The sequence below is a fragment of the Aspergillus costaricaensis genome (assembly GCF_003184835.1).
Source record: "Aspergillus costaricaensis CBS 115574 unplaced genomic scaffold BO79scaffold_51, whole genome shotgun sequence".
Classification (NCBI taxonomy): domain Eukaryota; kingdom Fungi; phylum Ascomycota; class Eurotiomycetes; order Eurotiales; family Aspergillaceae; genus Aspergillus; species Aspergillus costaricensis.
In genome coordinates this window covers 100,503-126,709 of record NW_020291851.1, presented here as the reverse complement: position 1 = coordinate 126,709, position 26,207 = coordinate 100,503, and the positions used below count along the sequence as shown (strand labels likewise).

The 26,207-nt window shown below is 48.1% G+C and overlaps 9 protein-coding genes across 9 annotated transcripts; 4 read left to right on the top strand and 5 right to left on the bottom strand.

Moving 5' to 3' along the window:
• Positions 1–147: 147 nt before the first annotated feature.
• BO79DRAFT_66466 (uncharacterized protein) lies at positions 148–623 on the bottom strand. The gene is made up of 2 exons (XM_025689571.1): positions 453–623; positions 148–370 (listed from the first exon to the last, which is right to left on the bottom strand). Exons 1-2 carry the CDS (start codon positions 488–490, stop codon positions 202–204), a joined length of 207 nt encoding a protein of 68 aa, XP_025534520.1. The 5' UTR covers positions 491–623; the 3' UTR covers positions 148–201.
• A 419-nt stretch (positions 624–1,042) lies between these two features.
• spt4 (transcription elongation factor SPT4) lies at positions 1,043–2,002 on the top strand. The gene is made up of 4 exons (XM_025689570.1): positions 1,043–1,184; positions 1,283–1,480; positions 1,568–1,620; positions 1,704–2,002. Exons 1-4 carry the CDS (start codon positions 1,107–1,109, stop codon positions 1,735–1,737), a joined length of 363 nt encoding a protein of 120 aa, XP_025534519.1. The 5' UTR covers positions 1,043–1,106; the 3' UTR covers positions 1,738–2,002.
• gatA (4-aminobutyrate transaminase gatA) lies at positions 1,989–4,147 on the bottom strand. Its single transcript, XM_025681774.1, has 4 exons — positions 3,655–4,147; positions 3,550–3,585; positions 2,312–3,474; positions 1,989–2,260 (listed from the first exon to the last, which is right to left on the bottom strand). Exons 1-4 carry the CDS (start codon positions 3,903–3,905, stop codon positions 2,214–2,216), a joined length of 1,497 nt encoding a protein of 498 aa, XP_025534518.1. The 5' UTR covers positions 3,906–4,147; the 3' UTR covers positions 1,989–2,213.
• Positions 4,148–6,745: 2,598 nt separating this feature from the next.
• On the bottom strand, positions 6,746–8,584 carry BO79DRAFT_182527 (uncharacterized protein). The gene is made up of 4 exons (XM_025680227.1): positions 8,147–8,584; positions 7,789–8,093; positions 7,406–7,730; positions 6,746–7,354 (listed from the first exon to the last, which is right to left on the bottom strand). Exons 1-4 carry the CDS (start codon positions 8,345–8,347, stop codon positions 6,914–6,916), a joined length of 1,272 nt encoding a protein of 423 aa, XP_025534517.1. The 5' UTR covers positions 8,348–8,584; the 3' UTR covers positions 6,746–6,913.
• Positions 8,585–14,928: 6,344 nt separating this feature from the next.
• Positions 14,929–18,332, top strand: BO79DRAFT_291033 (aldehyde dehydrogenase; the record flags this gene model as incomplete). Its single annotated transcript, XM_025688954.1, has 5 exons — positions 14,929–15,288; positions 15,336–15,390; positions 15,444–16,235; positions 16,295–16,513; positions 18,175–18,332. 5 exons carry the CDS (start codon positions 14,929–14,931, stop codon positions 18,330–18,332), a joined length of 1,584 nt encoding a protein of 527 aa, XP_025534516.1.
• A 713-nt stretch (positions 18,333–19,045) lies between these two features.
• BO79DRAFT_241000 (UPF0187 domain membrane protein) lies at positions 19,046–21,212 on the top strand. Its single transcript, XM_025685079.1, has 7 exons — positions 19,046–19,449; positions 19,508–19,655; positions 19,707–19,791; positions 19,840–19,965; positions 20,014–20,363; positions 20,412–20,585; positions 20,637–21,212. The coding sequence occupies exons 1-7, from the start codon at positions 19,249–19,251 to the stop codon at positions 20,981–20,983; spliced, it is 1,431 nt and encodes a 476-aa protein (XP_025534515.1). The 5' UTR covers positions 19,046–19,248; the 3' UTR covers positions 20,984–21,212.
• A 23-nt stretch (positions 21,213–21,235) lies between these two features.
• Positions 21,236–22,131, bottom strand: BO79DRAFT_277485 (uncharacterized protein; the record flags this gene model as incomplete). Its single annotated transcript, XM_025687821.1, has 4 exons — positions 21,236–21,626; positions 21,660–21,751; positions 21,815–21,967; positions 22,022–22,131. The coding sequence occupies 4 exons, from the start codon at positions 22,129–22,131 to the stop codon at positions 21,535–21,537; spliced, it is 447 nt and encodes a 148-aa protein (XP_025534514.1). The 3' UTR covers positions 21,236–21,534.
• Positions 22,132–22,424: 293 nt separating this feature from the next.
• Positions 22,425–22,888, bottom strand: BO79DRAFT_277478 (DUF167 domain-containing protein; the record flags this gene model as incomplete). Its single annotated transcript, XM_025687820.1, has 2 exons — positions 22,425–22,583; positions 22,670–22,888. 2 exons carry the CDS (start codon positions 22,886–22,888, stop codon positions 22,425–22,427), a joined length of 378 nt encoding a protein of 125 aa, XP_025534513.1.
• Positions 22,889–24,419: 1,531 nt separating this feature from the next.
• BO79DRAFT_277477 (uncharacterized protein) lies at positions 24,420–25,920 on the top strand (the record flags this gene model as incomplete). The annotated part of the gene is made up of 2 exons (XM_025687819.1): positions 24,420–24,486; positions 24,533–25,920. 2 exons carry the CDS (start codon positions 24,420–24,422, stop codon positions 25,918–25,920), a joined length of 1,455 nt encoding a protein of 484 aa, XP_025534512.1.
• Positions 25,921–26,207: the final 287 nt, after the last annotated feature.

Genomic DNA, 26,207 nt, shown 5'->3' with positions numbered 1-26,207 from the left:
CAGGTCCTCGAAAGCGGAGGGCGGGTCACCGACCTCGATCGCCTTCTCGAACTCGAGCCGACGAACGAGCTTCTCGCACTCGGTAAGCTTTAGCTTGGCATCGCGGTTGTTGGGCTCTCTCTTGATCACGGCCTTGAAGTCTTTCAGGGCTTCCTTGTAGTGCAGAATAGCGGAGTTCGCAAGGGCTCGGCGCCAGTAGGCCTATCGACGGTAGGGTGAATAAGTCAGAGAGGCGAACAACACCAACAAGCAGCAGCAGCAGCAGCAGCAGCAGCAGCATCCAACGAACCTTGACATAGTTGGAGTCAAGCTCCAGTGCCTTGGAGGCATCAGCGATCGCAAATCCATACGCCTCGAGCTTGATATGTGCCTAACCAAGAACCCCAGAACCAGTCAGTATCTCAACACAGACCTCCACCTCCAACACTGGATTGTCTGGTAGCGCCACCTACCTGAGCACGGTTACTAAAGAACGACGGCTCCTTATCATACTTCTCAATGGCTCTCGTGTAGAAATCTATAGCAGTAGGCCACTCATGTTCAGCGAAGGCCTTATTCCCCTGCACCTTGAGGGCAGTGGCGGCCTCGAGATCGGGGGAAGCCATGGGGGGCGTCGGGCGGCGCAACAGTGAAGCGTTTAACGAAAGGAGGGGAGGGGGGGAGGTGGATTTCGGGGCAAGAGAGCACGAGATCCTTTCGCAGTTTAATATGGGAATGGTTTAATATGGGGAAAAGCAAGAAAAATGAAAGTAGGTAAATGAACCTGAATAATGAAAGGCGAAAAAGAAGAAAATATCAAAAAAGTAAAAAAGTTCCTGAAACTTTTTCCTCGGGCTCACCCGTTCCTGGATTCAACTTCCAAGCGCTTTTAAACTCGGGTCGATGATGGATTGATTGATTGATTGATTGATTTGCTTTCCCTTCCGTCACTTTTCTCCGGGCTGGGTGGTCTTGGCGCCGACCCTCCGATTCCAGAACCCTCTTGGTGTGTCTCTTGTCTCTTGCCGCATGCATCTTACCTACAATCCCTACACAACCTCTCCTACCATTCTATTGTCCCACCAATTCTTATCCTAGAAAATAGAAGAAGGGCCGAAAAAGGAAAGATGTCCTTCTACGTCGCCCCCAGCCAGCAGCGCACTCTCCGCGCCTGCATGGTGTGCTCGCTCGTCCAACTGCACAGCGTATGTCCAGCTGCCCAGCTGCCCAGCTGCTACTACCTACCTACCTTCCCCCCCCCCAAAGAAAAGCCTCAATTAACACCTTTGTTTTAATGGAATAGAAATTCATGCGCGAAGGCTGCCCCAACTGCGACAACGTCCTCGGCCTGCGAGGCAACAACGACGCGATCCAAGAATGCACGTCGCAGGTCTTCGAGGGCCTAGTGACGCTCCGCGATCCCACGACCAGCTGGGTGGCTAGGTGGCAGAGATTGGATAGTTATGTGCCGGGGACGTATGCGGTCAAGGTTACGGGGTCGGTGAGTATACACCCAGATTATTCTGGTTGTGGTGGTGGTGGTGGTGGTGGTGAAGAGGATATTGGGCTAATAGTGGTGGGTGAACAGCTTCCCGACGAGATTATTTCCAGTTTGGAGGATTCGGGCGTGAAGTATATTCCGTATGTTTTATCACCTGCCCTTGTCTTCGATTTTATGTGGGGTAGTGATTGATGGATGCTGATTACATTGTGTCTTGGTATAGGAGGGACGGTAGCACGGGTGAAGAGGAGGCGTGATCGATCGATCGCTGTCTGCTTGCTCGGATGTTTTTTCTTCGCTGCTTTAGTTCGTTTGCGCCATATGTCGGTTCTCTATCTTGCACGGCATAGCGATATTTTCAGTAAAAAAGGGAGGATGGCTTGGCCTTTCTTCTTCGATTTGCACGATTGGAGTTTCGGTTCTACAATTTCTCTTTCGATCATGTACGGTACGGGGTTTGTCGGGTTGGTTTGATTCTGCACACTGTTTATAATTTACAAAGGGGGATGTCTACTGGATACCCGGACAATAGATCAAGATCAAGATCAACGCTGCCTTGGCGGCATCACTTTGTTGCTCAATGACTAGACTAGCATCATTGCCATAAATCGTAGCGCAAATTGCCTTATAAATAACGGCTAAAGATATCATGAAAAGAAATGACCCCATCCCAAGTTCCGCTAAACGCCATTACTCATAAACTAGAGTTCAATCAAATCGACCGTGCAACTGCTTACAGCTGCTTAATGATCTTCTCAACGCTCTCCAGGAGGATATCAGCTGCAACATGTTAGCATCTTACTCTTCAAATCAGAATCTAAAGCGACTTACCATGGTGCTTCTGGAAGACCAGCATGGGCCTCAGGCGGACGGCGCTCTGGCCGCTGCCACCAATGTTAACACCAACGCCCTTGGCCTTGACCAGGAACTCGTCACGCTTGGGCGTGTCCCAGGCAATGAAGGTTCCCTGGCCCTTACCACGCAGGTTCTGCAGGTGCTCGGGGTACTGCTTGGCGAGACGCTCCAGGCCGGAGAAGAGGTAGTCACCGGTGGCAGCAGTGTTCTCCACCAGGTTCAGGCGCTCAATCTCCTCGATGATACCACGGAAGATCAGAGCACGGGCCGGGTCACCCATCCAGGTGTTGAACTGACGGTAAGGCTTGTTGGGACGCAGGGCCGGGTTGCCGTAGTAGTAACCGGCGGTCTGGGCTTTCTTGGAGAAGGTCACCATGTCGGGGGGAGTGTCCAGGTTCCAGTGGTCGTGGGCCCAGAACTTGCCGGTGGCACCCACACCAGTCTGCACCTCATCAACAATGAAGAGGACGTTGTTGCGCTTGGTGATCTCACGCAGGCCACGGAAGAAGGCAGGGGAGGCGTGGTTGTCACCACCCTCCGACTGGATGGGCTCGACGACAACAGCGGCGACGGGGTTGTGCCACTCCTTGATGAGACGCTCAGTCTCCTGCAGGCAGCGCTGCTCCTCCTGGGCGTTCTCCTGAGCGTGCTCCTCCAAGGGGTACTTCAGAGAGGGGAAGGGAGCCTGGGGCCAGTCAAAGGCGGGGATGTCCAGCTTGTGGATGGGCTTGCTGCGGGTTGTAGACAGACTGCCGAACAGACGACCGTGGAAGGCCGACTTGAAGGACATGATGGACAGCTGAGGAGAACCAGGGGACTGGTTCTTCATGGTAGACTCCAGCTCCTCCTCGGTGAACTCGGTCTCAGCGCTACCACGCTCGCGCTGACGGTAGTACATAAAGGCGGCCTTGTAGGCAGTCTCGTTGGCATCCGAGCCGGCCAGGGCGGTAAACACCTGGTTAAGGCCCTTGGGGGCAGCCTTGAGGATACCAGTATCCAGGATGTCAGCCCAGTCGTGAGAGGGAAAGTTACCCAGAGCCGGTCTGTTGATCAAAGCATTGACCATCTCGGGGGACTCTGCCACCTTGCGGAGGTGAGGGTTGTTGTAGCCGACGGGAATGGAGGCAATCTGAGCATAGCTGAGAACAATAAATGTTAGAACCATACAAGCGCATTGTCGCAAGGATCATCATCGGTTGGTAGTAATAGCTTACACATCGAGAAGCACGTTTCCGTCCAGATCGGCGATGCTGTGTCTAAGTTAGTATTCGTTCGGCAGTCTTGCCCGCAAGGGGTGAGATAAATGCAGGTCAACTTACTAGTTACCATGGGACTTGTAGTAATCAGTGAGCATGTTCAAGCTGCGCACATCGAAGACCTTGTCGAGCTTCGCAGCAGCAGCCTTGTTGTTGGGGCCAGGAATGGCCGTGGCCAGCTTGGGAGCAGAAGGCTCATCGGGGAAATAAGGCTTCTCCGCAGCGCGCATGTGCGGAGTAGTGGTGAGAGTGCGGACGGCCGACAGGCGCGTCGTCGGGCGGAGCCTCAAGCTGGAGCGGAAGATGGCAGCCATTGTGATGTATTACTTGAGAGGAGATGGGTTTGAAAAGGAGGAGTTGAGGGGCCAGGGGCACTGAAATACCCAGCTGGAAAACAGGGATGTGGGGAAGGATACGATGACGATAACGCAATGATGATTGATAAGGAGCTCCTCGGTTGATGCTCAACCAAACAAGCAGCAGACCAGCACCGATTATAGGTTTAGACTGGTGCAATTGAGATGACTTTGGAGAGAGAAGATAAAATCACGAGAAAAATGGCAGCGTGAAGGGTTAAATATGGAGCGAGGGGGCAGCTATTGAAGGGAGAGCTCGCGATGGATTGGAAGCTGCCCCGCGCCGTACAGCTGCTTCGGCGTTTTGCACCAATCAGCAGCCGTACTTCCCCCGTGCTCGGCGACTTCTCAACCCATCCGGAGAGCCGCCGTTCAACATGATAATTCCTAATGATAATAGTAATTCCATAATCCAATCATTCAGATGGAGATGTCTTTATTGAGTCAATCTGCTTGCCTCTTCCGCCGACTGCCGATGACGGTAAGTGGCAATGAGCATAGGAAGTGACTGCCTAATGGGGTGAGATCATATCGGATCTGCATCGCTTATCAGTGGCAGGGGTGGCCGATAAGCACTCCATCTCTCGCTGCAAACTCCGATGCATCACCGCCATTCCAGTGATGCCAATTCAGCATTCAGCTAAGGAGAAGCAGGATTTGGTTAGGTAAGGTACAAATTTATAATTGCTCACTTTCTTTGTAGCTGAGAGTAAGATAGCTACATTGTTCTTGCGATAGCTAAGTTCAATTCAATTGAAGGCAAATGATGCTACTTGAAATATATTTTACTGTTACTGGAGTCCTAGTAGTATAGGGACCCCGCGGGTTGACATCTGAATCAACGATCATCTTCAGTGGAGAGGCGTCATGAGAGTACTATTACTAGCAGCACATGTATCGTACTAGGAGTCTTGTGAATCTTATAAAAAGGGGAGCATACCCCAACAGACCAGGGAAAATATCAATCCTGCCTATTGTCCAACATCCAGCGACAAACGAAGCAATACAGCATAGAATAGTGCAATTTAAGCATAACTAAAAACATAGATATCATGGCCAATTAGACCAAAAATCCAGGTCACTAATTGAGCAATCAAGCCTTCTAGAATCCATACATGTCAAGAATAATCACATGTCAGTGACAGTACTAGCGTCTTCCCTAACTCAAATCAACAAGAACCAGAACATACAGCCATCCACCGATAAACTACCACATAGAATCCTGCACATACTCAAGTGTCAATTGCAGCAACCCAATGCACAAAAGATGTATACTCAATGCCACATACCAAAGGTGCCGGATTCAAAACAAACAAGCCAAAGCAAGCGACCAACACAAGCGAATCAATTGAAGCAAAGCCAGATGAAATCACCCTAATTAACCTCCCACTAACATAACACCAACACCAACACTAACAAGGATAAGAAAAAAAATAAGCAAAAGACCCAGAACCAGCACATAAGTGGAACACACACAATGACAAATCTAATACCAACTTTTAACACTGAATACAACTCACCTACCTACAGTAGTAAGCCCATCACAACATCTCTCCACAACCCTTATCCAAGCCAACTTATCAACTTCAAAGCCAGCCAAGACATCCTCTCATCCTCTCAACCCCAACCTCGACACCAACCTCAAAGCTGAAAAAGCGGGATATAGCACACAATAATATACCCAAGACCCAGGCCCCCAAGTAAAATTCCAAATCTCAAATACTACTACGATCTACTAGATACATATGCACACACGGGCCCCCCGTCCAGCTTTAATCTCCGATGCAAGATTAGCTGAGGAGGTGATTATCCAATCATATTCATCATAGTAGTAGTAGTAGTAGTAGTCTAGACCAGCTATTATTGTCTACTAGTGTAGTGTGTACACCATACTCCGATTATTCAAGAAGGACGGGAGTCTAGGGTACTCCCCTACTGTGGACAACGGTACAAAGTAGTAAATAAAAGTGAGTGAGTACACCAAGTAAAAAACGATGTGTCCCTCTTCCACCATAAAAACGACTCCGTACACTTTGACACATTTCTTCTTTTCCTATGGAACATGACACATGTTTAACATCTAGAAGAGAAATAAATAACTATCTACACCATCCCACAATCCCACCATCACTATACACCCCCAAAGGTACCACAAAAAAAAGAAAAAGAAAACAATTATCCTCCAACAACCCACGCAGCAAAAATAAGCCATACCAACCCTAGACTACCCCTCACCAACATCCCCCCCAAAAAACCATTGTCAGATCTTAATTACACCCATCCGTACCTGCGTTAGATGCAGCAAGACGGGCCGTAGTTTATTTAAATAAAGTCCAATTTACAGCACACGTCAATCTACGGAGTGGCCGATGTCAAAGATCAAACAACTTATCAGATAAATAGATCAATAATCAACGCACTGCATCCCTCCGATGGAGCGGACACTGACTCTCATTCCGGTAGGCCTGACCTGTGCTGCACTGGGGGATCCCTGCAGGGAGGTAGTAATAATACTGTCTGTTAAATATGATCTATGGATAAAATCGGAGTAGGCAGGAGAAGCGGGACTGGATGGGGTACTGTATAGGATCGGATCAGGCCATACTGGCATCGGAGTTAGGCGCATGCGAGGCATGGATTAGTGGAGTCATGACCTAAAAGTAATTGCAGTGGAGCCGGAGACCCACTCCGTTTACGGAAGGAATTGGTTGACACTTAATATCGGATGGGCTGAGATACTCGCCAGAGACGGTCGCGTGGTGGTGGTATAATGGTATTGTGTGTGGTATATTCATGTTCGTGATGTGTGTTTGGTATACTATAGGTACATGACTCCAGCCTCAAAAGAGTATACATAGATAGTAAGTTATACATGTTCATAACTCAATTCATAACCAGATGACTCCCCCTTGTTGCATTAAGGGGAATGGAAGAATAGAAAAGGAAAATATAGAGAGCGTGACACCCTAGACCGGGTTCCTGTTTTCGTAGAATGTGTGTTGCTCCTTGGAGTCACGGGTGAGTGAGGTGGAGGAGACGTCGCTTCCAGGCGACGTATATACCACTCCATTATTCTTCAGATCGACGTGGTGCGTCGGGGTTGCAACGCGCGTGTGATTTGACATGACCTGAGAGTTGTTGCTATGGCTGGGTCGCCGATTCTCGGTCCATGTCTCCATCTCAACAGTGCGCAAGACCTCCATACGATCCACCGTGGTATCGCCTTGGTAACCATACTGGCGATCTTCTATCATTTTGGAAGCGCGGGACTGCTTGGATGGTCCAGTGGAAGACCATCCCTTCAACTCCCGGTTGCCGAATGAGGATCCGTAGCCACGGGCGGACGGGAGAAGGTGGGGCAAGACAAATCCGATAAGAGGTCTCAATGCAGGTGCAGAAGCACAGATCTAATACAGAGTTAGCCGTGATACGCGCGCATTTTGAGAGGGTGATCATACCAATGCCAAGTTGATTTCTACCGATCCGGCGACCAGAATAGGCCATCCCATCCAGGTAGTGTCATAGGAGGCCATCATACTCTTCCAGACATATACGGTGCGCACCGTACCCGCCACGTTGACAAAGATACCCAGACCAAAGATCGAAATCACGGCCATCCGCTGCCGGGCAGGCAGCTTCAGGTTCCAGATCAATGGCATCGGGACCAGAGTGCAGAGAAAATCGGTGAAAATGTTGACAACGCTCGCAGAGAATACTGCTGCGCCATAATTGACGCAATGATGAGGATACATCGGCTCCAAGTCCCAAAAAGCATGGATCGGCCTGTTTTATGTCAAGGTAAGTCAATGCAATGCAGGGAGTCGAGGGGCAGGGGACTCACGAGCACTGAAAGATGCTGACTAGCAAAAAGACAATGCAGCACAAGGCCACAAAGATGAAGGAGACGATCACGACGATGTTGTAGATTCGGTACAGTCCCTTGCTCCCCGTTCCGATGAGGCGCTTGCAGAACCACAGAACCGAAAGCTTGGTGATTGAACAGGAGAGGGAAAATGTAATCTGAAATCCGAGGTTGTATTTGGTAACGACGGGTAGCCAGGACAAGGGCACATCCCATACATGCCGGTTCGCACCCCAGCGCTCAGTTGCCAGAGATGTACACGCACACATGCCCACTGCAATAGCCTAAATATTGTTTATTAGACCGGTAACCCATCATATATGCATTTTGGACGTACAAAAGCGATGACGATGAAAAAGTCATCGAGACCAGGTGTGCACGTTATCTTGAAACGTGCGTAAAGACGGAGAACAGTCACGATGAATGCGATGGAAAGAAGGACGATATTCACAGTATTCACGGCCGGCCCGCGGGTCACTGGGTCGACGTAGTTAGGTGTGGGCCATGTGGCCAGAACCTCGGCCGGGGGTAGTTGCATGTTGGCGATTTAGCCTGGTAGGAGCGAGGGTAATAAGGTGTAAGATGTTGAAAGTTGGTGGCACTGTTGTATAGTGCCGTATTGTTGTCGCAAATATCGAAATGTGGTCAACCATCAGCAACCCCCAGTCGAGCAGTCGAGAGTCGCATTGGCCATCGTCACAGTCAAGATCAGTCTGGAGTGTTGTCAAAAGCGAAGGTAGTCAGCCGTGGCCGACTGATGATACACGAGGGCCAGTGATGTTGACAGCACGAGTGAGGAGGGGAACTAGAGAGATGATATACCACGATGGCGAGTATCCACCCCTGGCCTAGACAAGTTGCGACATAAATGGTCCCTTCGCTAACCATGGACTAGAGAGTTTATTTCTGTGTGTCATTTTGAGTTTAATGGAATTGTTCAATTTCAGATCCAATATCCCGGCCAAGCGGGAAGTCAACTCCTCCAATGAGACTGGAAGCGGACCTCCACCGCAGGTCATTTTATCCAACCGATGGCAAGCAGGAGTCGCAGAACCGAGAATTACCGGGGTACCAAGCCAGCACAGGACAATGATAGGCAGATCCATCGACCCGTCGTTCACGGTCTTCCCCACATGCCAGGGGGGCGATCTGAGCATTTTGAGCCATTCGAATGGGCTTGTTGGCGGAAATGTCAATTGGGATTAGGGATCTAAATTGGACCCGGACCAGAAAGTCAAACCAGTTAGCTCGTCTGAAATTTGCGGGCAGGGGGGACACCTGGTACAGCAGTCACTCCATCGGGGCAAAGGATGTGCAAAGTTAGGTTCTGACTTTAAGGAGGAAATATGAGGTGGTATCCCGGTAATTGGGGGGGGGGGGGGGGAAGAAGACTCCAGCCGAGGCCACTGAGAAGCCCATGGAGAGAAATCTGGTCCTTCAGACAGCGGACGTGAGAGAAAATCAATTGGAGCAAAGGATGCGAGATCCACAATCTAATTACAGGGATGGCAAGGTTACTTAGTGTCGAGCTTCGAAGGGGAGGCCCATTGAGCTGGGCTGATGAGCACGAGCGGAGAGAGTAAGAAAGAGTAAGAAAGAGAGCAGGAGTCAGTCAGGCTGAATGAGGAAAGACCACGACCAGCAGCGGTGACCCCACCGGAATCCCACTCACATGCGGCACGCCAGTCCCTTCTGGTGCTTAGTTCAAACGAACTAAAAGAAAACAATGCTACTCCATTCTGTCGTGGATTTGACTCCCAGCAAAGAACTGGCGCGAGGGGCCTTTCCGTTTTCGGATGAGCGCCAGATTGCCCCGCACGCATTTTCTCTCCCAAATATTACCAAATGTTCACAGAAAGTCTTCCCCTCACATTCGGCCCGGATGGATGAACCATCATTGAAAATCCCCTCAGCAAGCATTGAATTGCCGTGGTGGCTTGTTGTGCACCCTGAATTTTCTTTGGTGGTACCAGCCCTACGGAAACTCTTTACTATGGCGATATTAGCCCGATCACGATATACTGTATGCACCCCTTGCATGTGCATCACCACCATCACCATGTTGGAGATGTCCTGCATGACATGGGGAAGGGCTGCACTGTGCATGGCCCACGAGTCATAGGCGGGCCCAATTGGGTAATGATGCGAGATACGGTGGGAATTCGATAAAAGAAAGAAAGGAAAAAAAAAATTATTCACACCCAGAAAATTCTGTGGAATTCTTAAGATAGATCACACTATTCAACCTCCAAGACTCCAAACCACTATTGTCTCCCATGTCCCCATATTGGTGTCTGCTCTGTGCGTGCAAGTGGGCAGCAACAGCACGGTCCTGCCTACTCCTGAAGAGACCATTGTGCGATGATCATCCAAGTTCCTTGGTGATTGATGTCATCATTCTGAAGTCTTCATCGATCCAGCCTATATCGGCCAATTCTGCTCGGATTGCCGCTGTGCTCCCCGGAGAACAACTGATCGGAACTCTAACCGGTGATCCAATTCGGGCAAGCAACGAAATGCCGATTTGCCTCGTCCATTTTCAACTGCTGATAGCGAAGACTCTAATTTCTTCTATCTCCTTTTACCCCTTGCCCGTACCAGTGAGACTGAATTTTCTTGATTTCGCTAATTAAGTAATCGATCAGAGAAGGATTGACTGCGACCAATAGTCCGTGATAATCTCCCAGCTGAAGGTACTCGCCAAGGTAGCTTTTCCTGGGTGATCTTCCCGTAACGGGACCGGAATTCCAAAAAGCTCAACACCAGGGCGAGCTGGTGGTGATGATCCTTACCAGCCATGGGTAGTCCTCAAGAGCCCCCGTTCGTGATGGAGTCAATACTTTTGTCATCACGTTCCAGAGCGGACCCGGTTTTCCGGAAAATGATAGGATCGACGAGATTCCTTGGGCACGAATCTAGGCAACACTGGGTGTTCCTTTCCATGGTTCAACCTCGATATCTCGGGAATAACTCGCAGGTAGCAACTAACTTCAATATCTATGAACATCTTTAATATTTCCCTCCTCTGTCCCAGAATTTTCTTCTAGACCCTTGTCTAACCCGCGGATATGCTTCTATGCATTCCTTTGCCCACGTTCTGTCGGTCGCCGTTTGGGCGGCAGTTAAGGTGGTTCCCAGCCCCATAAATAGGATTAGCCGCAAACTTTAACGCGAATGGTGCCGGCTGTCCAGCGTTGATCGCCGCCAGGCTCGAATTGTCTGGTTCAACCTGAAGATCCTTGCGGTCGCCTGAATGTAGTTGAAAACAAATTGTGCGCATCATGGCTCGCTTTGACCATACATTCCGGTAAACAGAACTGATAGCTGCGTTTACGTCTGTCAATGGCTGCTGCCTCATGACTCCTGAGTTGAAAGATGGGGTCAGCGCATCTATCCCCAGGTTCGAAATTGAGTCTTGCGGGCTTACTTCGCCAGCGACACAGCTACTGACATGATTCAGATACTCAGCATGGCCCACTATTCATGAAGCACCCTGTTGTTTCAGCTGCAAACCTACACAGTAGACTCACTCCTAAACAAACCACAGAGTCTGTAAATAATCCCAAACCCCTTCGAAACCTAGAACCTTGCCATGAACGAGATGAGACGGGATGAAACGACAGAACTGTTGACTTGGCTGCTTCGGACAAGCTTTTCCAACATGATGGATGCAGAGAACGGAGATCAAGATATTGTTACAGATCCATCCGGCCGTCTTCCGCGACCGACCAGACATGCGGCAATCTGCAACCTGCAATATCCTTCCCAGTAATCTGCTTTGAATTTCTAAGTTCCTCCTTCCATCCGAGAGCAACACCCCTTGATCCTGGTGTTCTTCTCTATACAAACTTCAACAAAACTCTCTCAGACACCAAATATCAGCCTTTACAGTCGACTCTCGCCACATTGAACCTACTCTCAACACTGACAGCCTTGTCAGTAGATCCCGATATTCCGAACGAGGGGTAGATTATGTACTCTTGCCTAATCCGGTTCTTGAAGGAGCGGTTCTCAAAATTGGGTCGGATCCTCAACGGTATCCCGTTTTCGGACCCGAACCTTATCGGGACAATGGGGGACATATAGCCTGTGCCCTGCCAAGATGTCAAGAACCCTGTTTATTTCACCAAGGAGCGCCGTCGTATATAGTGTCTGATACTACCAACACTTACTTCTTCTAGATAATGTATGCTTGCTTATTCGAACTCTGCCTCTGGCCACGTGTGGCCGGTTTGATATCGATCGACGGAGACTATTCACCGTGCCAATTCATGGCAGGCTGATGTGCGGATCTGCTGTGACGTGGCTTGCTGAGTTGTAGGTTAAGAACAGAGCTATTGATCGTGGTGCCGTGGTTTTCACTCGGTCATATGATCGTCATCTAGCTCCTTGGACATACACCTATCTCCCTTTAGCCTGCTATCATGGTCACTGCAATCTCTGCGATGACCCTTGCACATGAAGTGCTCCCAGCAGCAAGCAAGAATCATGATTCATGGATCAACAAGCACTGACTCCCAAGTAGATAGCTTCCCCAAACTCACCCACTGCCTCATAATCATATCCTCATCTCCCTCACCCCCACCAGATTTTTTAGAAAACCCCTCTAACTTCCTTGGTTCCTATCCCCAACCATCTCCTCTCCACAAACGGATAATGTAGCCACCCACGAAACAGCCCCTCATCCTGCGATCTTCAACAGCAGTTAAAACTCACCTACACAGACCAGCACAAACCTCCATATAGGCTGAAACAAACCAATAAAGCATGTGATATTACAGAACTGTCGAGTTAGAGCTGGAGCTGGAGCTCGAGCTCGAGCTGTCGATCCCAAACTAGGAGAAGTTTTCCTGAGTCCTGAGCTTGAGATTTGGGCTGGAAGTATGTGGAGTTGGATCGACATATCAGCTCATCTCAGTCATTGTCGGAGATGTCTGTGAGTATCTATCTAGCTTAGCTTCGGTGATGAGGTGTCTTTTTGGGTATTAAGTGGGACATTATAGCTCTTGGTATGACGGATGTTTACCGAGGGAGGGGACTGGGTCTTTTCACTATGTTTGGGCTGTTTGGGGGGAAGGAATGTTGTCTGCCTGGAGGACTGGATGGTTATTGGTTGTGGAATTGTGGCTTACTATTTCATTTGAGGGCGACTGCTGTTATAGTACTTTGGCATTGCCCTGATTTTGCCTAATATCCTGGACAATATTTACTTCTCTAATGATTCTCTTGTTCGTAGCATTGCCCGAACATTTTTGGTCATTTTCTTATCTCCCTCTCATCATAATTATCATCCTCTCTGTAGTAGCTAAGCTTTTCATTACTCTAATACGTTATCCCCAATTGCACCTCAAACAGAAACGCCAATGAACAAACACGCCATATCACAAGCAGTGATATTAGCAGCAGTTTCCACAAACTAACAAAATATGATGCATAAAGAGTCGACAAGTTTGCGCAGCTAAAACTACATATAATCTCTACTAGCTTCACTCATCGGTACGTGGCAGTTACGAATTGTGTATAACTCCACTCGACTAAGTAAATCAGTCACGCAGTGAACTCAGAGGGTATGCAATTATACCATAGGTCATTACTTATGTTGTATTCTGCGATGGATGGCTATAGCTCCTACGGAATCTTACGGAGGACTAGGTAGTACTTTCAACCTTTGCTAAGGATTTAGTTTGAGTTGGCGGATTAGTCAGATGGCTTTGTAGCGATTGCTCAGATGGAGGCATCAAAGGGTTTGCTTTTATCTAAATGGCTTTGTGATCTGGCTACTAGCTAATAATATGTATAAAGCACGATTATAACCAAGCCGGTGGATATATATTAGTCCGTTTGGAGAATACCCAACCTCGAGTTTGTAATTGGAAGGAGGAAGAAGAAGAAGAAGAAATAGAAATTGAAGAATAGTACTGATCTTTGTCATCCTTCGTGGTTGTATAATATACTATTGGTATCTGAGCGGCATATATGGCTAATATCATGGTAGCCAGGGTGCTTAGATATCTTATCTAACCATCACCCACTGAACTCATCCACTATGAATTTAACAATTTGACTTCTGATTGTAACTCATGATACATGCCATCTTGGTATCTACAGTATTTGCTAATTCATTGATAATACCCGCGTGGCTACGTTAACTCGTTTGGATCATTAGACTCAAATCCATGTCGATATAAATCTCGGGATATAGGATACGCCAGGTGACCAGATGTTGAGTGGTTGTGCTCCGGCCGACACTTAAGGAATGTCTGATAGTTTGCTTTTCTATTCAATCAAAAATAGTGGGTTTGAATCTCGCAGTCAGTAACATTGTTGGGGGTTATATTGATAATAAATTTTCTCTACATATATTCGTGCCAGATGACTACTAGAATATATTTTAGGAAGTCTGAGAATATAGTACTTCTTACTCGTAGTACTTCGTACTGTCTTTATACTAAGTGTATAAGAGATCTCTATTAGGTTTCCTTGCATTCCATATTATGAACCGTTCTGTATATACTTCCAAAAGTGTAGGAAGTCTCAGACTTTCAACCTGGAAAAAAATGGTGATTTTCATAAATAAACTGTGTGATGATGTACCGTCGGTATCTAAATAATAATAATAGAGAGATAAATACATGGAGCTATATAAAGCTAGGTAATTGATATGCAGACAGAATAAGAATAATCACACACAAATAAGATATGCTAAGCTAGCTTGGTGAGGATGAACCTTCTGTGGATCCGGAAATACGGAATTACCGATTTACGGGATTTCATAGGCTCATTCATCAGTCAATTGCTACGTGGGCGATCAGCAACAACACTTGCTCTATTTTAACTCGAAATCGATACATCGATGTGACCGGGGTACCTTGGCATCCATATTGGCCGGATATATCTAGTTAGTTAACTAGATGGCAAAATATGGTGACTAAGCCGGCTGTTAAGACAGATGCAATCCCGAACACATCATGACATCCCTTACTTACAATGAAATTGACCTCGGCTTAAAGATACGCATATTGCGTGTAGCGATTGAACGGTGAGGAAAGACAGTCAATTAAACTGTCGAATTGGCGACACAAAACTTTTCTCCTGTTCAGTCCAACAGCCTCACTCATCATGATTCGACCTCTATTCTCCCCCGCGCAGCGTAGCATGGCTAAGAAACGACTACTATGCTCGCCTGGAAGAGCGCGATATCTTTTCAGCACTTTCGCAAATGTCATTGATGGCAAAACACGAGAGTCTTCACGAGTCCACCAGGGCATCAATCCATCCGATTGCCAGAAGCTTTGGGATGTTCCGATTGCATCGAGGGATGATCTCCAAGATGCTATCACATCTGCGCAGAAGGCGTTTACCTCCTGGTCAGCCGTATCAGGGTCTGATCGTCAAGCTGCCATTGCTCAATTAAGAAATTCTCTTCTGTCGAGTAAAGAAGATATGGCTGAGTTGCTTATGAAAGAAGCAGGCAAACCAGTAAGATTACCTCCTGAGACAGTAGGTCAGTACTCACCCCATACCAGAGAATGCAAGCGACTCTCGAAGTAGACCACGCATGTGGCTTTCTGGATTACTTCGGTACGTTGAACCCTTACGCCTACATAGACCATTAGTTAATCTGTCCTTCATAGCGAATGTCAGACTTCCATCCGAAGAGGTTATTCATGAAGACGCCTCACTCAAGCTAACACTGAATTACCTCCCCCTCGGAGTTATCGGAGCTATTGTCCCCTGGAACTTCCCATTAGTTCTTGCCTTGGCCAAAGTTGCCGCAGCCCTCGCCGCAGGAAGTACCGTGATCGTCAAACCATCCCCCTACACCCCCTACAGTATCCTCAAGGTAGCCGAATTAGCCATCCCGATTCTACCCCGGGGTGTATTCCAAGCCATTAACGGCGATGACACGACCGGGCCAGAAATGACCCTGCACCCCGACATCAATAAAATCAGTTTCACGGGCTCAACCAGAGCAGGCAAGCACATCCTGGCTGCAACAAGCAACACATTGAAAGAATGCACGCTTGAACTGGGCGGTAACGACCCGGCTATCATCTTCCCAGATGTAGACATTCAAGCCGTAGCCCAGCAAGTTGCCTTGGGTGCTTTCTTCAACAGTGGACAGTTCTGCCTCGGCAGCAAGCGTCTTTATGTACACGAGGCAATCTACAACGAATTCCGAGATGCCTTGGTCAATGTCGTGAAGACATGGAAAGTAGGACCTGTGGACGAGGATGTCATGATAGGTCCAGTTCAGAATGAAATGCAATTTAATGTCGTCAATGGCATATTCGAGGACTGCAAAACAAACGGATACAAATTTGCTTTAGAGGGCGGCCCCAGCACCGGCCCGGGGTATATCTTCCATCCTACCATCGTGGACAGACCACCTGATGGATCAAGAATCGTCACGGAGGAACCGTTTGGTACGTGAGCCTAAACCTTCCAAAACAATACTCAATATTAATCCACTTGAATCACACAGGCCCCATTGTGCCTCTCCTGTCATGGAATGACGAATCAGAGCTCATCTCAAGAGTCAACGACACCAAGACTGGACTTGGATGCTCAATCTGGGCCAAGGATGTGGAAGCAAGCAAGAGGCTTGCGCCAAAGATCCAATCTGGAAGTGTCTGGCTGAATAGTTTTGCGAAACCTCATCCTCAGGGTTACTTGGCCGGTCGCAAGGAAAGTGGAATTGGAGGTGAGTGGGGAATGAAGGGATTGAAGTCGTATTGCGCGATTCAGACAATGCATCACTACAAGTAGTTAGATCCGCACGACCCTATAAGTAGACTGCAAATCCACCGTTGGGTTATACTCTCTTAGTAATATATGATCATATATATTCGATGGAAATAGTGGATGCCGGTAATTATCTTATTTTCATTAACATATGTGATGGTTGTCATTATCCTGGTCGCTGTAAAAGGTAATATATTCTGCTGAATGAACAATGGTAAAGAAACTACTATAGAAGAGACTATAAGAACATTGGAAGATATATACTCTGTTATAATGAAAAAGGTCTTCCTATATATAGAATCTAAGAATGATCTCCCCACATCAATCAGATAATAGTGGAAGCGAAGCGAAATAATGCTCTAAATGGTCCGTCTAGTTATTGTTATGATGATACTAGCTACCGCTTGTTAAATGATTATGTTCAGTATGCATTACTGTTACTATAATTATAATCCAAGACCTACATCATCACTATTCTTCCTACATTCTATACTAATTCGCTCCCATCTGACTTGAACGCAGTAGCTTCGGACATAAATATAAGAATCTCATCTAAACATCTTAATAGTGCATGGGTGGTCCATTCCTCACAAAACTTGACAAAAAACGACTACAACTATCTCAAGCCAAACAAACGAAATACACAACAGTAGAAAATAACCCACGACAAAGCCCTCGATCCGAATACTGAATCCAAGAAATCTCTTCAACACGCCACACTACACATCTTGTGCAAACACAGCCCCATTAACGGCTCTATTGTTTTCCACCGGGTAGACTAGATAGAGAGATGTCACGACGGAAGACCCGAAGAAATTCGATTTCCCGACTAACTAATGCTCCCCCACCTCCTCCCGCTGGGTACCAAAAATAGATACGGTAGTTAGATGTAGATGTAGAATCCTTAACCCGATGTACTGTACTACTGTATTGGAAAGGGAGATGTAAGTGGTGCTACTATCTATAGATTGGAATACTGGGGTCCGGGACTGGTCATGGAGTAAATATAGCTGGTTCGGTTGTGAGAGAGTCTTGGTTGAGTGGTGGCGAGGATGTGGATGTATTTTTTTTCTATTTCGATTTTAAGTTATACTACGTGGTATTGTGTTGGAAGAATATAATGGCAATCAGTAGCTGACAATTTGTAAAAAGTTGGTGGACCGTGATCAAGGCACAGGTCATCATTGTGCTTTGGTCTTCACGCTTGGTCTTGATCAATTGACTAAGCGGACAGATGATGAAACATTGAAGAAGTTAGCTGCAGGAAAGTCACTGTCCGAGTGTGACACGGCACTTTACACCTCCGCTGTTATCAATCATTACGAACATGGCTACTAGGTTATTCCGATTTAGGTTACGCTCCGGCAAGATGGTAACGAAACTCGAATACGAGCAGTCAAGACTCGCTAATGTCGGTGTCATTTGTCTAGGTTTAGCGGAAGTTGGCTTAGCAAGTAGCCTCGGCTGTGGCATTACAACTTGTGCATGCCATAGAACCCCTTTTGATCGGACCCTGAAGCGTTCGTGGTTAATGTTCGGGGAAATACAACCCCTGAAATAGCACATGATTAGCACATGAGGAGTCAGTAGCGTGTAGTTGATAGATTGACTGATTATCAGAAATTCTTCGATCTTCGATCCGTGAGGCGATGCGGTGTCTCCGCGCGGAAGACGACAGGGGTGTCGGGTTAATTGCACGGAATACGCCGTTCCTGCAGCGAGGCGTATACTGGAGTAAGACTCGGATCGCGATCCTGCCGCAGACAATGCCGTCTTGATCTATCCCCGAGGGGAGTGGAAGTCTGATCCAGATGAGGCCATCGGACCTTCGACTGTGAGAGAAAATGACCTATCTCCAGAGACAGACCATGGCGGACTCAAAGACCTTTCATATCTCCTGGAAGTCCAGGGTGGAAATTTGATTCTTTGACTGGGTTCGCTTTTGTTTCAGCAGCGAAGCCCAGACGGAGAGAAATCGACTCGTGCGGTGCCACGAAGGCCTGGCCGCGAGAAGAAGACGAATGAGACCAGCGGATTAACTGGGGCGGAAGCAGCCGTCTGACGTTTTGGCCCGCGTGGCGCGGCCAAACTGCTGAAACAGGGGGTCTGGACCGCATCCATTATTGGCCAGATGCTCCCAATGGGCGGATCGCCAAGCGTTCCTGGCGGTTGACTCTCGCTATTGGCTCTACCCGGGGTCGCTGTATCGTGTATATCCTAATTCTGCAGCGGGGACACCCCAAAAGAAGAAAAAATAGCAGCAGTCATACGCAGCACCAGTGGCTGTACAGGTACCAGTACACGCAGCATACCATACTGCCATACGATTTAGAGTGTATTCCAGTGTATGTTAGTTACACAATGGCAGCAGCGCTCTGAACTTTGTTTTATGGAGCTGCCCCATGTCCAATGCGTGGCAGTCGTTGGTCTGGGATTAATAAGTTTATGTTGGCACTAGATATTAGTTAGTAGATATCCCCATCAGTGAACTCCTGACGCACCGTCCTCTTCATCGATCTTCACTTCTCGGGAATTTTCAATCGTTGCTTACGACTTTCGTTTATCACCTGTCTCCATTCCCAAGTTGATCTTTCACGTTCGTTCCTGAAGGCAGGCCCTTCTTTGTTCTCAACCCCAAACCACCATCAGTCTCTCCTTTCGAATCCCAACCCACCGATTAATTTTCAGGTCAAAATGGGCGACGAAGCGAGCCACGATAACCACCTGGCACCCACCGCGGACCATGATGTGCCCACTATTGTCCCGGCAAATGAACCCAAAGAGCCACGAGGACGCTTGACACCTCGCCCTTCTTTTCTGGAGAACCTCGCCAGTTCCACAGACAGACAGTTCATGTTAGGAAGACGCAACTCTAGTGAAATCGATCGATATTTCGTATGTTAATATCAGGGTATATTGGGAGGGACCACTTGGACTAACATTAGACGTATAGCACGGACCGCGAGATCTCGATCGACACTCCAAATGGCCCATCTTCCTACGAATGCATGGCAGTATCATGCCGAAAATGATTTTACCTCTTGCCTTTGTTGCAGCTTGGGCCACTGTGATTACCCTCATTTCCAGATTTGTCCACAACAGTAGGTTTTTCTTTCGCAGAATGTGACTGAACGCTGACCAATCTTCACTAGTCGGCATCAACGATATTCTTTTGACAGTTACCGGTTTCGTGGTCAGTTTGGCGCTGTCGTTCCGCAGTTCGACGGCATATGAAAGGTATGTCTGATTCTTGATCTGCGCATAGACAGCTGCTAATCTTCATAGATGGGCGGATGGAAGAAAGTACTGGGCGCTCCTCAATCAGACGGCTCGCAACCTTGCACGTACTATTTGGGTCAACACGGCAGAACGCGCAGGAGAGGAGGGCAAGGAAGACTTGCTGGCAAAACTGTAAGACTTTCACGCTTCCGATTATTACCACTTTACTAATAAACGTAGGACGGCCATGAACCTCATTCTGGCTTTCGCCGTTTCCCTCAAACATAAACTGCGATTCGAACCCGATGTGGGATACGAAGATCTAGCAGGCCTGGTTGCACACCTCGACACATTTGCCAAAGAGGCCCACGACCGCCAAGTCGTTCAACCCCCGAAAAAGACGCCCTGGAAGTCAGTCGGTGAATACCTGGGCGTTTCTTTTGCCGAGTCCAACCCGAGAAAGCTTATCAAGCGGTCCAAAAAACCCTTGGGCCATCTTCCTCTGGAGATCTTGAACCATCTCTCCGCATATGTCGACCGGTGCATAGCCAACAATACTCTCAACATCAGTCTCCACCAAGGACAAGCCAGTACGTACCCGTCCCGATGTCTTTCAAAATATATCGCTAACTTCCCAGTCACCGCTCTATCTACTCTGAACGAAGTCCTCACCGGCACCGAGCGCGTCCTGGATACTCCACTTCCCGCCGCATACAGCATCTCCATCGCCCAGATTGCCTGGATCTACGTCCTCGTGTTGCCCTTCCAGCTGTACGACTTTCTCGAATGGGTGACCATCCCCGCCTCCGTCGGTGAGTACCCTCTCCACTCCACGAAATTCAACTAATCTAACAATATAACAGTTGCCGCCTACATCATTCTCGGACTCGCCTTCATCGGCAGTGAAATCGAAAACCCCTTCGGCCACGACGTCAACGATCTTCCCCTCGACACCTACTGCCGCCAGCTCGCCGTCGAGCTTGACATTATCACCGCCATGCCCCCGCCCAAGCTGGACGAATTCGGCACGCGCGAGGACAACTTCGTCCTGTACCCTCTCAGCACATCCGGATACCCCGAGTGGAAGGACCGCTCGGTCGAAGAAATTCGCGCTGCTCTGAGGGCAAAGGTAGTGGCCAACTACCCGTCCGCAGGGATGTCGGACGCCTCGACAGTGATAGGGAGTGTGCGAAGCAAGCAGTCTGTTTAAGATAGCAGAGGTGATGGGTTAAAAGTTTAAAAGCAGGGATGAGAGGGTAGATCGTTTTGATTGATATTTTGGATGGTGTTCAATAAGCATGAGAGTCTGGTGTTCTGTTTTATCAAAAAAAGAGGATGATATTATGTATGGTTGGTTGGTCGGTTGGGTCGGTCATTCGTTACTACTACTATTACTACTATACCAGGGTTGGTCTTTGGATGTGAATATTTAGGAATGGAATCTTTTTGATATATCATACTACTTGCTTAACTAACTGGGTATATGCACAGCCTGCTATATCGTCCATCGCTTCGCCATGGCTGAATATAATGTAGAATGCCACAGACAACCTTCATATCCAACGAGAACCCTTGCTACCAACAAGGCAAGACCTCCATACGCACACCAGCCCAATCGCTAGAATCGGAGGTTACTTCCTGCCCCCAAGAGCCTATCTCAACCAATCACACAACCGTATAATCCATTATCCTATCTCACCCCAAACATCCCATATCCCCCTAAAAATCATCATCATCCACACCCAGATCAAGGATCAGCAATCAAGGAACAAACACCTCCCCCCCACCCCCATTAACCAACGCCCCGAGATAATTCCCCTTCGCACAGACCCTCCACGCCACGCTGCCCCCTCCTCCTCCTCCTCCTCCCACATCACCACTACCACCACCAGATGCATTCGCACTCCCTCCAATCCACGAACTCAACGCCGCCACAACCGCCGCCGCATCATCGCGCGGCACCCGTGTCCATACTGTGCTTCCTAACCCCGCTTCTCCCCCTCCTACTGCCTTCCCTCCGGTAGATGTTGTTGATGATGACGATGGCGAGGGCGGCGATATCTTGAGTATATCAATAGGGATAGATGTTCCCGTTAATCCGAGGAATTGGGAGAGTGCGGCGGAGAGGTAGGTTCGGGCTGTGAGGGGGTCGAGGGGTGTGGATGTTGTGGAGGAGGTGGGGGGGTTATTTATTCTAGAGGAAATTAGTCAGAATCGTAGGTATATTCGAAGAAGAGATGGCACGTACAATTGGAGTTTGAGATATGTCCATGTTGGTGTGCGCGAGGTGAAGTGGATGGTTTTGGGGGTGGAGGAGTCGGATTTGCGTTTTGAGGGTGTGGTTGTTGTTGTTGACATTATGTATTTCTGGGTGGTGGTGTTGTTGAAGAGAGAGGCGTGGATATGTAGGTAGAGGGTGAAGATTGAAGTAGGTAGGTAGGGAGGAATTGCGTTGAATTAAACTGGGGATATGCGATGCGATGCGATGCGGGCGGAGAAAGTTGAGAAAAAGAAAAATCCCCCGTGATGTGATGTCACGGCCGGCGGTGTCGCGCTTGCGGGAGCAATCACCACTAAAGATAGAAGATGAATACCAAATAAATAATTATTGTAGGCTCAGCCAGTCAAATAATATATATGTATATAACCAATCATTTCTGCATAACAGCCCCCTCTAATATCCCCCGCGCCCTCTGTAAATACTCCTCTTCGCTGTGCTTCCCAATATCCAGCTCCGAAATAGCAAGGGTCTTTTCTCGGGACTTTAATCCACGGATCACTTCTACGTTGGATTTGGGGACTTGGAAGATCTGTTCTCATTGTTATTATTAACTGTTTTGTATATATTGAAGAGAGAATTTGGTTCATATTGGATGAGAAGGGGGTGTGTGCTCACCTGCGCCATAACACGCGACACGGCTGCATTCGCTTCGCCCTTCCTGGGCACTGCTGCGACGCATACATCTACCCTGTCTGCTGCGATAGAGGTTATGCCTTCGCGGTTGCTTGAGGCGTTTGGCTTTACGTGGCAGGATATTTGGAGGGTGTAGAGAGGATTGTTGGGTCGGGATTTGGTGGTTGCGGTTTGGATTAAACGGAGGAGGGGGGTGGACATTGTTAGTTTATTGTAAGATGTGTGAGGGTGTGGAAGGGTGTATGTTGGAAGATGGGTTTGATGCAGTAGTGGTGGATGTTTGGAGGAGATGTAATTGTCTGGTGGATGATGGATTGCGGGTTAGAGGGAAGTACTAGTAGTATCTATATCTGGGACCGATTATTGGCTGTGAGATGCGGGATGTATATGGCGGAGATTAGGGTCATTTGGTGCCCTACTACTAACTGCACTACTAATAACATTATGATGCCATTTGCAATAAGAGCTATATTGTTTGTAGACGATTGGGTTACTACTCCACAATATGGTAGAATTAGTTACTACTACTGTAGGCTGCCTTATACTGATTGCTCTGTCCTAAGAACTCCGGCTGAGCGATGAGCTCCAGCTACAGCTACGAAACCTCATATTAAGCTGATACACACCCAGTGTTACTCCATATAACTACTATCAATCCAATTGTTCAATCCTGAATATACCATATCATACCTCACAGCCCACTGCTTCACCAAAATGCCCACTCCCAGCCTCTTGTGAGGGCATTAACAGCGAACACCCCAGCCTGCAATACAGAACAAAGACAATTCCGTATTGACCTCACAATACCTAACCCAGCCGCTGCATTCAATCACCATTGAGCCACAGAAGCAACAATAGGGACCCACCCATGAACAAAGGCCAATGTATTGATACCTTTGTTACTACGGGGCCCCAGTTTCAAGGTGGACCCTGTCACAGAGGTAGATCCAGCCTCCAGGATTCTGATTGGCCAAGTCAGATCTATAAGACTCAGTGACTGCTATATTGGCGGCTGGTGCACTGGGGCACGCAGTCAGATCTGTCATGAGTGTTCGCAGTCAGATGTGATTTTAGGGATATTGGCTTAATGATGCTAAATGATGGCTTCAGTAGATGATATGCTTTGCGGATTGCGTATGCAAAGATAATTCGAATATAGGCATGGTTAGGTTCGTTGGATAGAGCTCTGTCTGCTCAATCGCTCATCTTCAGGATAGACTAAATCGATCGTTAGGGCCGCAGAAACGGCCGTCTAAAGGCATCGTATAGGAAACCTCGAAGAGCTCGATAGAGCATCCCGAGTGAATTCCTCTCCTCCAATTCGAACAATGAAGTTCTGCTCATGGACCTTACCCTATGTAGAGCTCTATGCCAGCCTCTCTATTAATGGTATGTTGTTAAATAGACAATGGTCCCCCCGAACACCATGCGACTTAGTCGAACATCTTCCTCTTCTTTTCCTCTTGCGAGTTCTCCAGCCAGTTCATCTGCTTCGTGCTTTTCTTCGTTTGAATTCGTTCGTGGATAGTATCAATCTTCAACTGCGTGCCAGGTTCAAAGCTTCGTTTCTCTCATACAGTCTTTCGGAAAAGGTTTCCCTTCTCTTGACCGATCTCAATCAAGACATTGAACTGCGTGTTTTCAAGGCTTCGTTTCTATCTGATAGTCTTTCGAAAAAGGCATCTCTTCTCTAATCGTTCTCAATCAAGACAACACATAACCATCTTTCACAATGGCCATTCTCTCGACCGAAAGCACCAATGCTTTCCAGGACATGTTGAAACAGAACTATGCAATGAGTTAGTATACATCCCCAGTCGAGATCAAGAAGCTAACAAGAATCAGTGCAAGCTTCGTTTCAAGAATCCGTTCAATCTACTTACCGTGAGGCGTGCCAAGCCCAAGCCGACTCGGGCGACTTTACTTCTTTCCATCCTGAGCAGCAAGACTGGTCGTGGGACAATCTGCCGGACATCCTTTATCAGCTCAAGCCCACTGGCCCTAAGAGCAAGATCGAGCCGCCAGATATGCCCTACCCCATTAACGGAAAGGTCCTGCGCGATATTCCCGTCTTGCCTGATCACATTGCCTCCGATGTGGACGAGTTCCGCGTGGAAGCTTGGATGCGTCTCGATAGACGAATCCGGCTCAGCGATATCACCGACCGCATGAGTCCCGAATTTCGTATTGCCCCCAATGCACTGCAGCAGCGCGGTGGAAGGTTCAGACAGGCGTTCGGCATGTTGGCCTGGGATTCAGGCAATAAGTTGAGTCGTGAGCTTGAGTCTAAATTGATGCAGACCTTGATGGAGCACGGCATTGACCCTAACCTTAATACCACTCGAGGACTTACTCCTGGCTTGATCATTCCAGCCCTGGGTGAAGCTGGCGGACGGATCCCTCTCCCACCTACCTACACATTGGAGAAGCGCAAGAAGCGCAAGCGTTGTATGCGGGCTACTGGGCCCAAGAAACCTAAGAAGATGCCCAAGGCACAAGAGCAGATGCTTGTCAATACAGCAAAAGAAGCTCTGCGAGTATTTCAGAATGTCGGACCAGCCCCATCTCAGAATGGAATCGACAGCGGAGTTCCTACCAACTCTCAGATCAAACAGCTTATGATGTCCGGTGAAAGTGTGTTCGCCGTTGAAATGCCTGCTCCCGACACAATTCCCGTCCCAGTTACCGCTATTGTTCCTGATGTGGACGAATCGAATGTCAATGAGGACTGGCCAATGCTTGATGCGGTCCAGGTAGAGCCACTGTACAAGCTTGTCCCCGCCGAACAGCACTTTGATCAGCCAACTGGGCCACTGCCCGTGTTCCGGGGTGAGGTCCCGGACATGGAACTTCCTGGGACTGTGTGCCCGATGGACCTTGACATGACCTTGGGTGCGAAGAACCCATGGAGCGACGGTTACCAAGTCCTGGCGACGGTTGGCCATTGGACGAAGGTCGAGGTAAAGTCAACCAACGGCCTGAAGCCAGGAAAGTCTGGCAATCAAACACTCTTCAACCCTGATGAAGAGATGCAGCTCCCGACTCCAACCACGGCGCCGTGTTGTGCAGGCATCAAGGCAAGGCAGCCAACAGGCGGGCTGTTCCTGATGAAGCCGCCTCTGGCCCTGGATGCATTGCCGAACCCTTACCAGGTCGCTTTGTTCAACCATTGCCTCCGGGAGTTGAATGTCGGGGAACGTTATATCTTCAACCTGCCATTTTTTGGCCCGTGAACAAGCTTCACATTATCGGTCATGACTTGGGCCGTTCGGTTTGATTGTTTCTGCGGTCGTCTGATGCTTTTTAGTTGAGTTGTTATTCTGTATTTTTATTTCCTTTGCCTTTTCTTTCCTTTTACTTTTCTTTCTTTTATACTTTCTTTTCGTTCTCGTTTCTTTTTTCTGTTTCAATTTCCAATATGGAGAATTCTGGTCTTGTTCAACAGCGAATGAGAGAGGTCAAGATGACTGCCGCGGTTTGGTTTGGCTTTGATTTGAATCTTTATTTGTTCTTGCAGTAT

Excerpts from the sequence above, each read along its gene's own strand:
- BO79DRAFT_66466 (XM_025689571.1), bottom strand. The coding sequence starts at position 490 with ATGATAAGGAGCCGTCGTTCTTTAGTAACCGTGCTCAG. Across the intron at positions 371-452 it reads TCTTTAGTAACCGTGCTCAG|GCACATATCAAGCTCGAGGC; the intron begins GTAGGTGGCGCT and ends GTTCTTGGTTAG.
- spt4 (XM_025689570.1), top strand. The coding sequence starts at position 1,107 with ATGTCCTTCTACGTCGCCCCCAGCCAGCAGCGCACTCTCCGCGCCTGC. Across the intron at positions 1,481-1,567 it reads CGGTCAAGGTTACGGGGTCG|CTTCCCGACGAGATTATTTC; the intron begins GTGAGTATACAC and ends GTGGGTGAACAG. Across the intron at positions 1,621-1,703 it reads TCGGGCGTGAAGTATATTCC|GAGGGACGGTAGCACGGGTG; the intron begins GTATGTTTTATC and ends GTCTTGGTATAG.
- gatA (XM_025681774.1), bottom strand. The coding sequence starts at position 3,905 with ATGGCTGCCATCTTCCGCTCCAGCTTGAGGCTCCGCCCGACGACGCGC. Across the intron at positions 3,586-3,654 it reads TACAAGTCCCATGGTAACTA|CATCGCCGATCTGGACGGAA; the intron begins GTAAGTTGACCT and ends ACTTAGACACAG. Across the intron at positions 2,261-2,311 it reads GGTCTTCCAGAAGCACCATG|CTGATATCCTCCTGGAGAGC; the intron begins GTAAGTCGCTTT and ends AACATGTTGCAG.
- BO79DRAFT_182527 (XM_025680227.1), bottom strand. The coding sequence starts at position 8,347 with ATGCAACTACCCCCGGCCGAGGTTCTGGCCACATGGCCCACACCTAAC. Across the intron at positions 8,094-8,146 it reads TTTTCATCGTCATCGCTTTT|GCTATTGCAGTGGGCATGTG; the intron begins GTACGTCCAAAA and ends AACAATATTTAG. Across the intron at positions 7,731-7,788 it reads GTCAGCATCTTTCAGTGCTC|GCCGATCCATGCTTTTTGGG; the intron begins GTGAGTCCCCTG and ends GACATAAAACAG.
- BO79DRAFT_241000 (XM_025685079.1), top strand. The coding sequence starts at position 19,249 with ATGGGCGACGAAGCGAGCCACGATAACCACCTGGCACCCACCGCGGAC. Across the intron at positions 20,364-20,411 it reads TCTCCACCAAGGACAAGCCA|TCACCGCTCTATCTACTCTG; the intron begins GTACGTACCCGT and ends CTAACTTCCCAG. Across the intron at positions 20,586-20,636 it reads GACCATCCCCGCCTCCGTCG|TTGCCGCCTACATCATTCTC; the intron begins GTGAGTACCCTC and ends ACAATATAACAG.